This window comes from Ascaphus truei, chromosome 14 (genome assembly GCF_040206685.1).
Source record: "Ascaphus truei isolate aAscTru1 chromosome 14, aAscTru1.hap1, whole genome shotgun sequence".
NCBI classification, from domain to species: domain Eukaryota; kingdom Metazoa; phylum Chordata; class Amphibia; order Anura; family Ascaphidae; genus Ascaphus; species Ascaphus truei.
The window spans coordinates 19,581,334-19,597,546 of NC_134496.1; the positions used below are offsets into that span (position 1 = coordinate 19,581,334).

Consider the following 16,213-nt stretch of genomic DNA (forward strand, 5'->3'; position numbering starts at 1 on the left):
ACTGCAATAATAAGTAGGAGGGGTTTAATGTGAATATTACACAGTGCTTATGTATAGTATACTTATGAGGGGTAGGAAGTGAATATTACACAGGCTTGCTGTATATAATACACGGGAGGGCTGCAATGTAACTGACACTTTTTAAACAAGGGAAGGGTGAGGAATGAATATTACACAGGGAAGCCATTGTATGTAATACACAAAGGTATAATCTAAATGTTACATAGGTTTACAAAATCAAACAGGATCTTTTGAATGTAATATTACATAGGAAAACAGGATCTTGGTTCATCTGCATTCTGATGCCGCACAGGATGCGATTCACCACACGTACTGTCAGGCGGACACGTTTCACCCTCACCTAGGGCGGGCAGCTTTTTTTTTTTTCCTTCATTTTTTTTTTCTTTATGCAAATTATGAAATGAAAATATTTTATTGGCTGGAAGTTCCTGCCCTCGGAATGTGAAATAAAGAGATTTGCCTATAATATGGATGTGGGTTTTGAAATTGCAGAAAGTCAAAACAGCAGCGGGTTAAAATTATAAATGACAATATGGGCTTTCTGTATGTAACAAGAGGGGTGTAAATATTACACAAATCCTTGGCATATACAACATAAGCAGATGTGAATGTTACAAAGTACTAGTGTGTGTGTGTGTGTGCGCGCACTTACACACACACACACGTGCACTTACACACGCACTCACACACACACACACACACACACACTTTTACACACTCACGCACACACTTTTACACACACACTTTTGCGCACACACACATTACACCAAAATAGTTTAAATATTTGACACAACCTCCCAATATACTGTAATAATTATGTGAAAAACACATGTTCTAGGTGTTTGTTTGAGCCACCTGTGCTGAAGCAGGGATATCCTGAAAACCTGACCTGTTAGTGACCCTTTTAGGTCTAGCGTTGCCCACCCCTGGTATAGAGGGAAGCTATAACTAGGCCTTCCGCTTATAATAACAGAGTATGTTAAAGTTCCACCCCCATTTTTCAACATCGTTGAGAAGCAGGCAGCCTTCTGAGCTTGTGTTAAATTCTAGTCTGGGGACACATTGGCTTCAGAGAGACCTTCTGGGAACTGTAGCGCTGGTATGTCTAGGCTATTGTAATCCCCCACGTCACGCAGGCCAATAGTAAGACACAGCTGATGTTGCGGTTTCTGATTGGGCCTTGTGACACAGGAGATTTAAACGGCTTTTATATTTCCCCTGGAGGGGACAGTACCAGTACTACCTATCCACATAGGTATCTCAGGGACCAGGTGAATGCTGGAATTGCTACTTTTCAACCAGGAGACCCTCTGCTTCCAAACAGTGTGTAAAATATAAATAAAGGGGGTGGCAGGGATTTTTTTTTTGGTAGATTGAACAGCTTTGTTAATGAAATGGGCCTTCTGTATATAATGGGGGAACCGTAATGTAAATATTACACTATGTAATGTGGTTATGGTAATGTAATACAGGCCCTCACTGCTGTTTAATTGTGAATATTACACATTCTTTTGCTTTTAATAACGTATAGATGTCATAATGTGAATATTAGACCTGCTTCTGTAATATAATAGCACATAGGAGACTTTGTTTTTTAGATTTGTTACAGAAGCCCGTAGTGCATAAATAACAATTTCTCTCTGAAATATATGCAGGAGAAATGATCTTAATTTTATAAGGCTCACTTTACCTTCAATGTTGAGTCCCAAAACTAGTAAGCCTTGGTTGAAACTAAATCTGATTTTGTTGGGGGGTTTATGGATTTGGATGCTGTTTCGACACAACTCTCCTCGCTAACCACTAATTACTAATTACTACTGTGAAGCGCTATGTACACTAATGGCGCTATATAAATAAAGACATACAATACAATACAACCAAACCATTTGCCTAGAAGAGCTATGTGCTGCCCATGTAGTCAAAGATTAGTAGTATATGTATACTGTACGTGGGGTTCTTCCTGTTTGTCATGTAACAGTGCATTAGAGGAAGTGACTGCGTCACAGCACATCTCTACTTGATCGCACATGCAGTGCTTTATAATATAAATATATACTTCCTGTTTGTGTTTTAACATTTTTCTCCCTAGCACAGGGTAAACTCAGATTGTTGTTTTAGACGTGGGGGTCTGAGAGATGTTTTGTATAATGTAATCTGTAGTTTTTTATAATGTAATCTGTAGTGAGAATATGTTCACAGGATAGTCTTTCAAGGATTGGTTTCAAAGGGTCAGGCCCTCCTAGGATGAAAGTGACCCAAGGACAGTGAACGGTTTGAAGGAGCAATCCATGCAATATCCTAGATGTGTTGTTTTTTTTATTTTTTTAAATCATTTCTGTAGTGAAGGTACTTATTATCTTTTTTTAATATTTGTTGTGTATATTTTAAAATTCTACTCCTTAATGCCTTTTTTAATGAGTTTTAATACACCGATGATATTTTGGTTTCTATAGCAGGCTGTAGCCCACATCCCCAGCAGTGTAATAAGGTCTTTGTAACCCTTTCCTGTTTGTGATCATTTGTTGTCAATGTCCCCAGCAGTTTCAGCTGCAAAAGTGTAACAATAGATAATGTTACCATGGTAACATAAGGATACATTCTATCTGCTGAGTTATTGACTGAAGATTGATTTGAAACTGAAAGGCGGACATTTAGTGAATCCTGGGAAAGATTTTGCTTATCCGTCACGGTAGAACCAATCGATCGGCAGCTTAGGTAATTGGTTTTCATTAAAGATAATCAAATGCTGTATGTATGTACTTAATGTTGTGAATATGTTATATTATATTTTAAAGATGCTTAGATTTCCTCTTGGGTTACATGGAGCTTAATGACGAGCATTTTTAACTAATTAAACCTTTACAATATTCATAATATACAAAAACTTTGAGGGATTTTTACAATCTTTATCTAATGTCTTTTGCTGATGAAGACTGTCAGTCCTTAAAGTATTTTTTTTATTTTCCCTTGTTCTTTGATGCAAAGTAATTATGATGTCATCATTTGTCCAACAACCAATCTTACACGCAGGTAGCTGTTTGAAGCCAGTGTTCTCTGCGTAAAGGAAAATATTCATTTTGCATAATGAACATATAAGCAAAAAAAGTTATTTCAAGGGGGTTTGAGTCTAAGGAAACCAATTACACGAAGTTGTTTAATTTAAGGTGTTTTAAATGTTATGTTGGACTCTCCCTTTTGAAAGGGTCAGTCTCTCCTAGAATCAAAGTGAAATATTGGCACGTTTAATAGGTTAAATGTAGATTTTGGATCCTTTGCTTTTAGTAAGACTAATTTTAAAGTAATTTTTTGACTTTACATTTCCAATGTAAACCAATATTTTGGAGATGTTTGCAATCTTTATATACACTGTGCTGATTTTGGTTTGGTCCCTAAATTTACAGGTGAATTATTTTATTTTCTTCTTTATACCCTGACCTCTCCCCTCTCTCTTTTCTCCTATGCCACAAACTCTCTTCTATCTCCTCCTGGATGTCCCACTGTTACTTCAAGCTTAATGTGTCCAAAATAGAACTTTTTAAACTTTAAAAAAATAAAAGGAAACTCTGAATACTGGGGGTGGAGGGGAATACTCTTTCTCCCTTCAACTGTCACCCCTAACACCCAAACTCTCCCTCTCCATCAATAACGCCACAATCTTATTCACACCCTAAGCCCCGCTACCTGGGGTCATCTTGGACTCTGCCCTCTCCTTAATTCCTCACGTTGAATGCCTCACAAAGTCCTGCCTTCTTCACCTCCGAAATATTGCGAGGCTACGTCCGTTTCCCACGCATGATGCGAAGAAAATCCTTATTCACTTATCCTGTCCTGTCTTGATTACTGCAACCGTCTCCTAATTTGCATTCCCCTTGTCCGCCTGTCCCAACTCCAATCCATCCAAATTCTGCTGCCAGACTCCTCTACCTCACTCACAGCTCCACTTGTGCTGCTCCACTATGCAAATCCCCGCACTGGCTTCCCATATCCTCTAGAATTACATTTGAAACCCTAGCCTGGCATACCCTTAACATCCACCCCTCCAACCCTATTGGATCAGCTGTGTGACTGGACCATACTCCACCTTGAGCCATACTATAATCTGTCCCACAATGTGCAGCCACTTTAGCTTTTGTTTCAACGTTGCCCCTCATTCCTTCTAGATCAATGGTCTCTAAACGGTGGTCCGACAGAATTTCAATCGGTCCGCGGGTATACATGTCGTTATACAATGCACTGGCACTGCCCTTGACTGGCACGCCTGCATACTGCCGTTATCGGTCTTGAGTGCGCACAAATACAGACGGTCTGATGACCTGGGGGATTTGACATGGCAGCATCTTTTTATTTTCTTCTCATCATGAAGGGAAGTACCACAGTTCGTAAGGATCGTATGGGAGCGGGAAATTCTCCCTTTCTCTTATTGTAGATGCCCCATTTAGTCATTTTATTTTGGTAGTGGATAGTTTACCCTATTGTATTTTTTTAATCTTTTGTGTTTTCTCTATATTTGGTACCATTTTCCGTTTTTTGTTGCTGTTGCGCACTGTTTTCCTTTTTCATCCAGCAATTGACACCACAGTGAAGTATATTTTGGGGCTTTATGGACATGTTATCGGTATCGGTTTGTATGTTTATACACTAAGAATTGCAGTTATTGATTTGTATGTCCTTTTGTATTTATTTTTTAAAAAAATTTTAAACTACACTATCCACTCTGTTCATTTGTATAATATATATTCTAATGGTATTAAACGGTCCTCGTTTATTTATTTTTTTTTGTCTGTCCTCTTAAGGCAAAATGTTTGAGACCGCTGCTCTAGTTTGTAAGGCTCGTTCTATAGTGCCGGGGCGGGGTGTGCTACACCGTGCACGCGCACGGCAGTTATAGATGGCTGAGGTCAGCCAGCCTTTCTATACAAGGGCCGCGCGCACGGCGGGGAGCTGACAGACAGCGGCGAAGACGGTGGGAAGGATGATTTCGCGCTGCTACCGGTGCTCGCGGTGTACAAGTGGATGGATGTGTGTTTGTATGTTTGTATGTTTGTATGTATGTTTGTATGTTTGTATGGATGTGTGTGTGTGTGTTTGTGTCAATGAGTGCACAAATAAAAAAATTATTTATTAAACTTTTTTATTTCTTTAAAAACTCTTATTTAGTACTTTCTATACACACCACACACCACACACCACACACCATAACAGGGAAAAGCATGCGGCACGTGCATAGGTGCGCACGGCCGCATGCAGTATAGCAGCGGTGTGCAAACTGGAGGGCGCGAGACTGCCGGCGGGGGGGCGCGGAGTTTACAGAGGCCCCGCGCGCTTCCCGAAGGCACTTAAATTAAGTGCCGGGGGAGCTGCAGGGCCTCTGTAAACCTTCACTTACCTAGGCTCCGGCGGCTTCCTTCCTGCGTCGCTATGGCAACGTGACATCATGACGCCGGAGCACAGGTAAGTGGGGGTTAGGGGGGGGCGCGGGAGTGAGGGGACCGCCGGCAGAGGGGCGCAGGGAAAAAAGTTTGCACCCCCCTGCAGTATAGAACGGGCCTAAGCTCTCAGGATCAGGGCTCGCATTACCTTTTGTATCTATTTGCGCTGGTTTGCCCTTATTTGGTATATAATTCTGTTTATATAATTTACATCTCTGTATCCCTATTGTACCACGCTGCAAAACATGTCGCTTTACAAATAAACGATAATCATGCCATTATTAGTCCAACAGATAAACAAAAGTAGCTACTAAGTATGAAAAAAAACCATACATTTTTCACAGGATACAAATAAGTAAACTAGTTATTTTAAGGTTGATTTGAATCTTGTTTAATAGTTTATTTTATTTTTTATTTTTTTGGTCCTCTACCTTAATTTGTTCCAAGAAAAAAAATCAGTTTTCATGTCCAAATTAATACTTTCCTAAACTACCTTAATTATTTGGGACCAGGGCATTGTTGCAGGAATTTTTTAGGTTTGACTAACAGCAAATGTATTTATTTTTTAAGAGCTGTTAATTCAGTTAACTTTCTAATGGCGTATAATGCTTCTTTTTGTCAGTGCACAACACAGACCAATTCCTGGTTTGTATGGAAGCAAAGTGTGTGTATTTCAGCTGTTTGTAGAGGGAGAGAAGATTGTGTTCTTGGTTCGTTAGGAGCAGCTGTAGAACCTTATGTTATTCCTAAAATGACACTGCCCTCTATTCCATCTGTCACACAGGATATTTCGCTGCAGGTCTCTTTCCAGGAGCAATATGTTTACAGTTTACTCATTTAAATCCTTTTTGTTTTCTTATGGTTGGCATTGAACGGTACAGTAGCTCAGTGGTAATATACTGCCTCTGAAGTGGGTGAATCCCAGTGTCAACTCTCCTTTTGCCCTTGGGCTTGTCACTTGATCACGCTGTGCATGAGGCACCAACATTAGATTGTAAGCTCTTTAAAGCAGGGACTCGCTGAGCCTGTAAACATTTTTATATGCAGTGCTGTGTACACAGTCAACACTAAATAAGAAAGTGTTTGCAAGCCAGTTACAATTGATGTCATTTAAAAAAAAAATATATACATTCTTGCACTTGTTACCCCCTTAAAATGTGCTAAAAGGATCCCATCCCAGAGGTGGCTGCACAAATGCCCATAAATATGAATATGGATGGCACTATACAAATATAAGATATTTAATGGGATATTATAGCAATGCATTTTCATAGAAAGCGTAATGCTAGAAGGCTGCGGGCATAGTGTGTGACCGCGCGCGCTGTGCAAACAAAAACATTTGTCAAGTAGTCCGGTCATACTGCGCGCGATGCGACGGCGCGGCAGGATTTGTAGGAGACAGATTCATTTGATTTTCCGCGCGACGGCCGCGTCACATGACAAGTTTGAACCAATGAGGGTGAACCTCAATTGTTCAGCCTGGTGATGTCACAGGCACAACGTTCAGGCGACAGGCGTGCACGCCTCCTTGAGCTCTGTCGCGCATGCATGCACTGTCCGCAGCCTAAGGCCTGGGACATAGTAGTGTGAGCCGTGCTGAGCCGTGCTGAGCAGATGCACTTACCCCCTGCATCTGTCATCAGCGCGGCTTTAGCAGCCGCTTCCACACGCGTGCGGAGGCTCAGGTATTTTGGAGAGACAGGCAAATTTAAAATTTGCCTCTCAGGGAAACGGAGGAGCGGTCACGTGACCGCTCACATCCAATGGGAGCGAGGGACTAGCCCTGCATCCCGCCCCGCCTCCGATCCACCTCCCGACGCCTCCGTCCTGCCTATGCACCGTCCCCAAAGCGCGCTCACTGCCTCGCCTGCCAGGACACAAAAAAAGCTTCAGTTTGAGCAGGCGAGGCAGAGCAGGAGCGCTGATCAGCGCGGCCCGAGGCACTATGCCTGAGGCCTAAGGCTGAGTCCCTACTGGCGCTGAGCGCGCTCATGCTTGGAGAGTGCCTCCAAGCATGAGCCCCCGGGTGTTCTGGCATTTGGGCGGGTGGGGGGGGCGGGACCATTGAGCGCACTGGAAAGTATTTTTTTTTTATTTACCTCAGCGCAGGTGAGCCTGTGTGACCGCGCAAGAGTGCCGCGCTCACCGCGTGAGCGGGGACTTATATAGATATATGTATGTAACCGCCGCAAGCGCCACTCACTCAGTGCCAGCGGGGACGCAGCCTAAGGTTGTGCTCAGAAGGTAGAAAGCTAGGGAAACATGAGGAACTATTTTGCTAAAAAAGGGTAGTGGACTCATGGAACAGTCACCCAGCAGAGGGATGGAAATTAATACTGTATAGTGAAGGGATTGAAAGTTGCTTGGGATTGACACAAGTGAATCATCTATATGAAAAAAACAGGGATCACATGGGATCTGTGGCTTCAGAGCAGGTAGGAAAATAGGCAGACTGAGTGGGATAGTGTACCTAATCACAGCTTGAGTATTTATGGAAACCTTTCCCTTATCTTCTATTTTCCACAGCCATTTATACGTATATTTTATATCGATGTACTACCTTCGTGTGTCTTCCTTCATTCTTAGCTGTGGTGGTGTTATATGGTAATTCTGTTTGAAATAAGATGGATGCTCTTTTCAAAACCACCGAAGGAGCTGGTGTAGGACATTTGTCTGCAGCCGTGAAAAAATCGCCACCGACGCTGCAGCGAGAACCTCTGATGAGTAGGATTGGTGGGGGAGCGCCAGTGGCTGTTTGGTCGCAGTCAAATGGTTGCGGCAAACGTCCAATTCTGCCGAAGGAGCAGAGATGTTCGCAGTTCTGTATTTCACCAATAAACACTTCTTGATTCCTCGTTAACCTTTAGGCCGCCGCGGTCATGGTGTGCGCGCGGCGCGAACAGCATGCAGCATTTATGAGTCCGGCTATAGTGCATGCTGCAGCGTTTTGTGCCGACAAAAGATTTTTCGTCACGTGGGCATTTCGCCCAATCAGGGCAAACCAGCCTTGTGAGGTCACGGCCACGCCTCCCCGTTGCACAAAAATCAAAGTCCAGGGATCGCTCGGGGCGACAGGCGCGTGACTCCATGCGCTCCGTCGCGTGCGCCTCCACTATATCTGAGAGCTTAGGCTGCCCCAGTGATGTGACCTGTACATCGGGAATGGCACGCTGGGTGCCCTTATGCTCGTTTTTTTTCGTGGGGGAGTTAGTGTCCACCACTCCACTGCGTGGTCTTCCAGGGTTGCCAACAACCATAAGCGATCACATGGTTGTGATCTTGGAAGTCTGTTTTTTTTTCCTCAATAAAAAGGTTAAAGGGGCATTCCCTCCCAGGACCAACGTGTATTTATGGCAGTGACCTATTTAAACAGCAATCCCTCACAGCAGCCTAGGAGTTCCACTCCTATAATATTAGTATCTTTGTTTAAGAAAAAATAAATAAAACAAAGTTGTCAAGCTATTGTGGTTACTATGGTAACCTTTGGACTTCAGTGGGCTCTGCGGCGAACTTCATTTTAACCTCTCGGACACTTAGTATTTCAAATGCTTCTATATACTGAATGAAGCATTGGATTGAATTTTTTTTAAATAGTTGGAAAGGGCAAAAAAAAAAAAGTGTTTGTAAACATGGACTTTCTGTCTGTCAGTGTTCAACAAGAACTTGCATAAGCAAAGCCCCTGTTTCCCCTTATCTTTATTGGTTCTCTGATAAGATCAGGTTAATAAAATAATAGACTGACAACTACTCCCCGATTTTAAAGACCCTTAAGAAATCCATTTTGTAATTCAAAAATAAATCTCAAAGCAGTTAAATCTTTGCTATTAACATGGTTGTAATGGTTTAGGGAAGCCAATTAGACTATTCAATTCTTCGAAAAAGGTGGTTTTCTGGGATGCTATTGCGGTTTGCACCTTAAGAGTAGATTTTACAAAGCTGTTTTTTTTTTTCCTCTCGAACTGGTTTCTCTTGTAATGTTTCTTGTGTTTGGGGGCAGGGAACTTTCAAACAGGCTGCATTCTTTAGGACACTTTAGCAAGGGGGGTGGAGGGGCTTTAATTAAAACAGCTGTTTTGTTTTCTTCCTAAAAATTATTTTTTCCAAGATCTACATTTGAAATGGTTTATCTCTTTTGATGTCTTGTTTTAGTATCATATTTCCCCCTATGTTGTGTACACTTGTTTTTATGCATACATTGCTTTTATGTTTCATACTTTCATCCTGACTGCATGTTGCAAAATCTCCACCGCCCCCTCCCACATAGTTTTGTATCTTGTGAGAAATACATGGGGCAGGTGACAATTTACCTGTTTAGTTTCCTCTAATCACGGCAGAATGTGAGTTGCAGATAGTGTTTTAGTTGCGCTGGAGCCCCTTACACGATTCCATGGGTTGTAAAAACGGAGCACAGCAAGCAGGAAAAACTAACAAAGTGGGGGCTATGATGCAAAAATAGGTTAAAAATTTATTTTAGAAGTGTGTACATGGTCTATGCAGGAAAAAAACACCACTCTTAACGCGTTTCACACCACGGCGCTTTGTCAAAGTGTCAAAAATGTCACTGCAAAATGTGAGTTGCAGATAGTGTTTCGTTGCGCAGGAACCCCCTACAAGAAAAAAAACACTATGCTTTGCACATTGTGCTATTTTGCTACTGTGCCAGTTTGGCGTTTTGGGTGACATTCTCAAGCCGTTAAATATAACCTTACCAAAACTAAACAAATGGTAGATTATCTTCCTATTTGGTTTTGCTAAAACATAAATACAACATTAAATGTGAGTGGTTACAGATTTAAGTTATTTTAGTATTTCTTCTTTTATTTGCATCATTACACATGCGGTTGCTAAGTCCTACTAGAAGTTGAGGGGACTGTTTGGGGCAGGATAATAGAATATAGATGAAGCAAATTCTGTAACCCCCTCCCTTGCCTGTGCCCTCCCCTTTTACTCTGCTCTGTTGCACAAGAAGAACCGGCCAGAGAAGGCAAAAGCTCTTTCAGTGTCTTTGGTAGGAAGAGGAGGAGCAGAGTTTGCTTGCTGCTGGGTTGGGAAAGGAAGAATTACCTCTCTAGCTCTGAAGCAGCCGAGGTTGGCGAGAACTTCATCCCCTCAGCTGCCTTGCAATCATTCAAAATGCCATGATGTCAGCGGCCACTCCACTGCCTTTACCTGCCCTAGCGAGGAGGGGGCAGGTCGGGTTCCCCTCCCTTGTTGCGTGATACTTCAGGGAGGTAACTTCCTGCTTTCGAGTTTAGTAAAGAAGGGAACGTGAACAAGCAAAGTAGGCGTACCTCCTCCCGCCACCATAAAGTCCGGACAGACGGATTAAGGGAAAAAAGAAAAGAAAATCTGGCTAGTGCCTTTTTTATCTACATGAGAGAGCGTTTGGGGAGAGGGACCTTCTGCTTCGAAAAGTCATGTTGGAGGATTTAGCAGCAAAGCGTCGTGATATCCCAGATATCGCTCATGAGGTTGGTTACCGGTTTTCTCAAATCTGTCTTCGGTATAGTAATGGGAGGGGGTGTTCCCACTGTATTGTTTTATAGCTATATCCATTCATTGAATTAATCTGGATTCAATGTTCATATATTGTATTGCTAAAGTGTAAGGCGCTTTATATACAACTAATTCTACAGTGTATATAGAAGATTACAAGTCTTTGTTGTAGGTTATATTATGCTTCTGTACTGTGTACAATTTCAGTACGCTATATAAAGAAAATATTTGTGGAAATATCAGGGGTGTGAGCTTTTGGAAACTCAACCTCTTTTAATGCTGTGTGAGTATTGTACAAGAGAATACATCCGTAATGTCTTAACCCCTCCGTTAGCACTGAAGGGGTTGAACAATAAAAGGTTGGCACCGGTTGATTAGTCGCCCCACTCAACCATTTCCATAGGGGTTAAAGACCAAGGGGAGGCCTGTGGGTGCTTGTGAAACAGGCTATCCTTGATGTGATGTCCACAGTAATTAAGATGGAGCTTTGACAATGGGGTCCCCATTACCGTCTCATTCATGTAAACAACATGATCGTTATATTGACAGATGACTTTCTTAATGTTTAAGAAGGAGAATGCAGCAAGCACTTCTTCCCATTAGGCCTTGAGGAGGCTAGCACTAATGAAATAAAGTATAAGGCGAAGACGGGTGACTATTAACTCCTTCACTGCCTAACGTGTCTGCAACTATTCTGCTCCCCAAAATGCGTTGTTCAGAATTTATTGCTGCATAATTTGACAATAATGCAGTCGTAATCTAAATGTTTCTCCCCCCCACCCCCCTTTGTGATGCAGAGGTAATGAATGTCAATAAAGCCATCAAGATAATTTGACTGATAACATACTTGTGGCTCTTTATCCTGTCTTAAGGCTGTGCCCATTTTAAAAGTATAGGCCCAAACCTGCTGTGTGTTTAATATGTACTGATTTTCAGGCCCTGGGAACAGGGGGTGAAAAATGTTTTTAGAATTCCCCTCCACCAAAAAAGTGGATGTATTTAATTTTTTTGAAACCTTCAGCTCCTTATGTTCAAGTGCAGTATCGCAGGACCCTCTGAAGCATTTGAAGGGGTAAATGATGGTGGTGTGGGAAATTTTCTCACTTGCCCCATACTTTCTTGTTGACTACGTGTTGTTTATATATATATAAAGCTGTTGTCCAACAACTCTTCAATATAAAAAACATTGGTTATCTTAATTAAGTGGATGGGAGAAATCTTTCCTCCTACCATATTCTTATGTCTGTGATGACAGCAGAAAGGATTTGCTAGTAGTGATTTTGCATTGTAAACCCGGAATTCAATTACCTGCAAAACCCAAGAGGGGTACAATTAGTCAGACTCAAAGGGACACGTTTCACTTCACTGTCATCTTGCACTTTGAAAGTATTTGTTTTTATAATAGCCCTTGCTGCATGGTGATTTAAGATTGTTAATGCCTTTGAACTAAATCCCATCTCTAGAGCTACCTCTAACTCCAGTTATGCTCTTCCTTCCTCTTCACCTCCATCTGATGTGTTTATTTTGCACAAAATGAACCAACTATAGTGGTAACATTATATTGTTTTGTTAGAAAATATGGAAGACCTCTTTAATGTCCCACAGAAAACTGCAATATTCTTTCCCTGGAAGCTTCCAGTGATACAAGTGAAGAGAATTTAGCGTTGAAAATGTGATTGTCTTTTTTCCTGACACGTAAGAGTGAATGCACTTTTGGTTACCTCCTGTTTTGAAGTATAAAATGACTTCCGCCTTCCACGTTGAAACAGGTCTTCAGTAACAGCAGCTCAGTCTGTGTGGGTGTGGCTTTTTACTTTTTTTTTTTTATCTCATTGCAAACTGCAACCTTATCTGTTTACCTTGCCTGCTTAGCTTCCACTGTGCCTAGCCTTTGTTTGATGGTAAAAAGAACACATCCTACTTCCTCATTTGACTTTTATGAGGGACTTTTATTATGCTCAGAATGGGGGTGAGATCACACACTGTATTTTCATATAAATTGTCAAGGGATGTCTAAGTTCAAAACACAATATAGGCCGCGCTTATAGTCCCGGCAACGCTGACGTCACGCTGCGGTCGCTGGAAAAATCAAATTAAGTGGACTTCAAGCGACTGCGCCATCGCGTCGCTCCTATAAGCATGCAACGTCGCGTAGCCGGCACTATAAGCGCGGCCTAAGGAAGGCCCGTTACAAATGTTCTGTTTTGTCTAAGTATTTTCATGACTTTTATTATCACAGTTATATACCCTGTGTATAGTGTGAGTTGTCAGGTTGGTGGAGGTATTGAACTTGTTACTAATTTGAGCAATTTTGTTTTCTTCTTGTGAACTTGGGAAAGTAATTGCCTCTTTGTGCCTCTAGATCCGTAAGAAAATAGGATTGTAGCCTCTAAGGCTGCGGCCCTGGTGGCGGCGCTGCATGCGCGCCTGCCAGACTGGTGGCGAGTGCAACTGAGAACCCTGGTCTGTACTGAGCTGCAGGGGAAAAGATGGGGTGGGCGTGATGTGGGGGCAGCCATGACATCACCCGGCAGGTTCCCCCTCATTGGCCGAACCGCACGGGGCGTGGCCAGCGCTCCATCGCCAGTTCTGAAGACAGTGTTTCTGTATTCAGAAAAATCTACCCGCATAGCGGTCCCGGCCCCATTGAGGGGCAGTTCTTGTCCCTGCAGCGCACTCTGCAGCAGGCACCGGGGACCTAGCCTATGTGGGTTTAATTGTTCCCCACTAAGGCTACGGCCCCAGTATTTACTGCAGCGCGTGCACAGTTAAAAGCCGCGGTCTGTAGGGGAGCAATGGGATGTGTGGGGGGGGGGGCGGGGCCTGACGGGGCAAATTTGACCTTCCATTGGCTGCCCGCCGACCACGTGATCACGGGAAGACAAAATTCTTGTCTTCCCTGCAAGCGTATGCGTCATCATGCTTTGCGCGCCCCCACACACACGCCACTGCGGCCTGCCCCATAGAGGGCTGTGGTGTGTGGCACGCATGCCGTAGCAGCGGCCACTGGGGACCTGGCCTAATGAACTTGTGACGAAGTAGGCAGGAGACGTATAGAAGTTGTGTGCAATAATATAGGGCCGAGAGCTGTGAAGAAGGAAAGGTGCGGGAAAAGTGCAGTGTGGCTTTCATATGCAAAAAGAGAGCCACCGTGAAGTCTCTTCACTCCTTGGAAGCTGGGTACTCCTGTAATATGGTGATGCTTTGTATCGGTAGTGTTTTTAATATACACACGAACAGGGCATGTCATATGTATGCACAACTTATGTAGGCCCCTCCGACAGCAAAGGCGATAAGGACCTACGTATCGAGGCAATTTTGGAGCAAAAATAAAAAAAACTTTTTGTGCCTGTTCTAATGCACTTTGCTCGAATTTTGTCATGCAGCTGGAGACTACGGGAGCAGTTATAACGCACGTATTAGAACTGGACATTTCAGATTCTGCATCTCTATTTTATTTTCCTCATTTAATCTGCATAGAAAACTACGGCAGGTTTTATGCGGCGTAAACCTCACTACCTAAATGTCGCTGTCAAATTGATCCGCGTGCGTTTTACATTCGTATTAATATGTTGGCATTGAAGCATAAAGCTTGTAATACCAGAACATCCAGATCTGTTTCTCTTTAGGATAGATGCCTCTTGTTCTCACATGAATATCGGAGGTTAAGAGTTGATTTTAAAACACAATATTTATGTGACATTAGCCCTGGAAAATGTTTGCAAAGGCTTCATTCAGTAAGGAAGTTAATGCCAGTGGCAAACTTTTTTTATTTTTTTTTTATTTTTTTATGTCTTCTATCCCCCCTCTTCACTTTTCGTATGGTCTTTCACTGGTGGTTGTAACTCATCATTCATTGGCTGATGAGGATTTACAAGGGAAACATAACTTCCCCTGCTTAACAAAACTAAAGCGATTAAAGGCATGTTCACTTTTGGTTGTGGCAAGAACTCAGCAGATTAATCTTGGAGCGTTATAGTGCTTTAAGATTCAAAGCGCAAAGGGGTGTGAGGGTTTGGGGAACACTGTTTTCATAGAATGTGGGTCACATTTAAGATGTGTGGCTAACATTTTAAGTAACAAGTTTGGTTGATTTGTACAAATGCTTATAGAGCAGGGATGCCATTACAACATTAAGTACGCTGTAACCATGGTGATTCCTCAATTATGACTTTTAGACTGGAATGGTAAGCTGGGAAGATCTTATAAGTATATTTTTTATGTTGCATGCACTTTTAATTTGTTAATTATTTCCCCACTCTGTTTTTCATTCAGATTGTACAAAAAATGTTGGCTGAAATGCGAAGCCCACTGATTTATGTTTTTAATGCGGTTTTATAACTTTGCCTTGCTCACTGCAGTTTCGGAATCACTGCTATATTCTTTTCTCAGCTGTGAGCAAATGGCGATATTGGGATGTATTGTGTATACTGTGATAATCATGCTTTCTAGATTTGGACTTTCAGGTAATTGAAGATAACGAGCACATTTACAATGCTTGGTGCAGATTGCATACCTTGGAAATATGTACCTCAAAAGACAAAATAGGGGCGCAACAACATAGCATAAAAATCCTTCATCTATCAATATGAAAAACAATGTATACAGTAAGAGTGCATGCACTCACACTATGGATTAAAATATATTGACCTGGTTTTGTGTGTCTGCTCTTGCTTCAACTCTGTTGGAAAAGGTCCCATTTTTTTGAGCATCATCCCCAGGGAACGTGATGACTATAAGGACCCGGCAAAAACGTTGGCCAACTATCCAACTTCCAGAGATCGGGCAGAATAAATGAACGTTTTCCAACAACCAGGTCGAAGCGAGAATAGACAGTTAAGACCAGGCAAATATATTTTAATTTATATTGTGAGTGCATTCTTATATGTTAAAGGATTTTTATGCTATGTTATTGCGCCCCTATTTTGTCTTCTGAGGTACTATCGTTGAAAGGGAGTGGTTTTCCTGTTTCTTGGGGCTGCATCTTCTGACTTCCTTTTATATACATCACATCAGCATCAACTTTGGGATCTCCTCAATTTATAGTGTCTTTAGCTGGAAACCTTTATTCTTGTGTATTGATACTCTTCAACCATTGTTATATAATTTTCCCAATAACACTGGGTACATTATTCTATCAGTGGTTCATATTCTATTGGTATACACCATATTTGATTGTTGAATTTTCATTCAAGTATTTTAATGATATATTTGTGATTGTGGCATACTAATACTTAGGGTACATGTATGTTAACTGAATCTAGCCA

The 16,213-nt window shown here is 42.1% G+C and overlaps 1 protein-coding gene across 8 annotated transcripts in view; it reads left to right on the plus strand.

The window, feature by feature from the left end:
• Positions 1-16,213, plus strand: part of MARK2 (microtubule affinity regulating kinase 2) — a 115,337-nt gene that overhangs the window by 4,637 nt on the left and 94,487 nt on the right. For 3 of the 8 annotated variants that reach the window (XM_075570001.1, XM_075570004.1, XM_075570006.1), the window contains exon 1: positions 10,434-10,921. The exons of 1 other annotated variant lie outside the window; for it this stretch is intronic. In XM_075570001.1, coding sequence (XP_075426116.1) covers positions 10,868-10,921 — 54 coding nt within the window. In that variant the 5' untranslated portion in view covers positions 10,434-10,867. Of the gene's footprint in view, positions 1-10,431; positions 10,922-16,213 lie in introns of those variants that run through there. 4 more of the 8 variants (XM_075569998.1, XM_075570005.1, XM_075570003.1 and 1 more) reach the window with 3 other exon arrangements.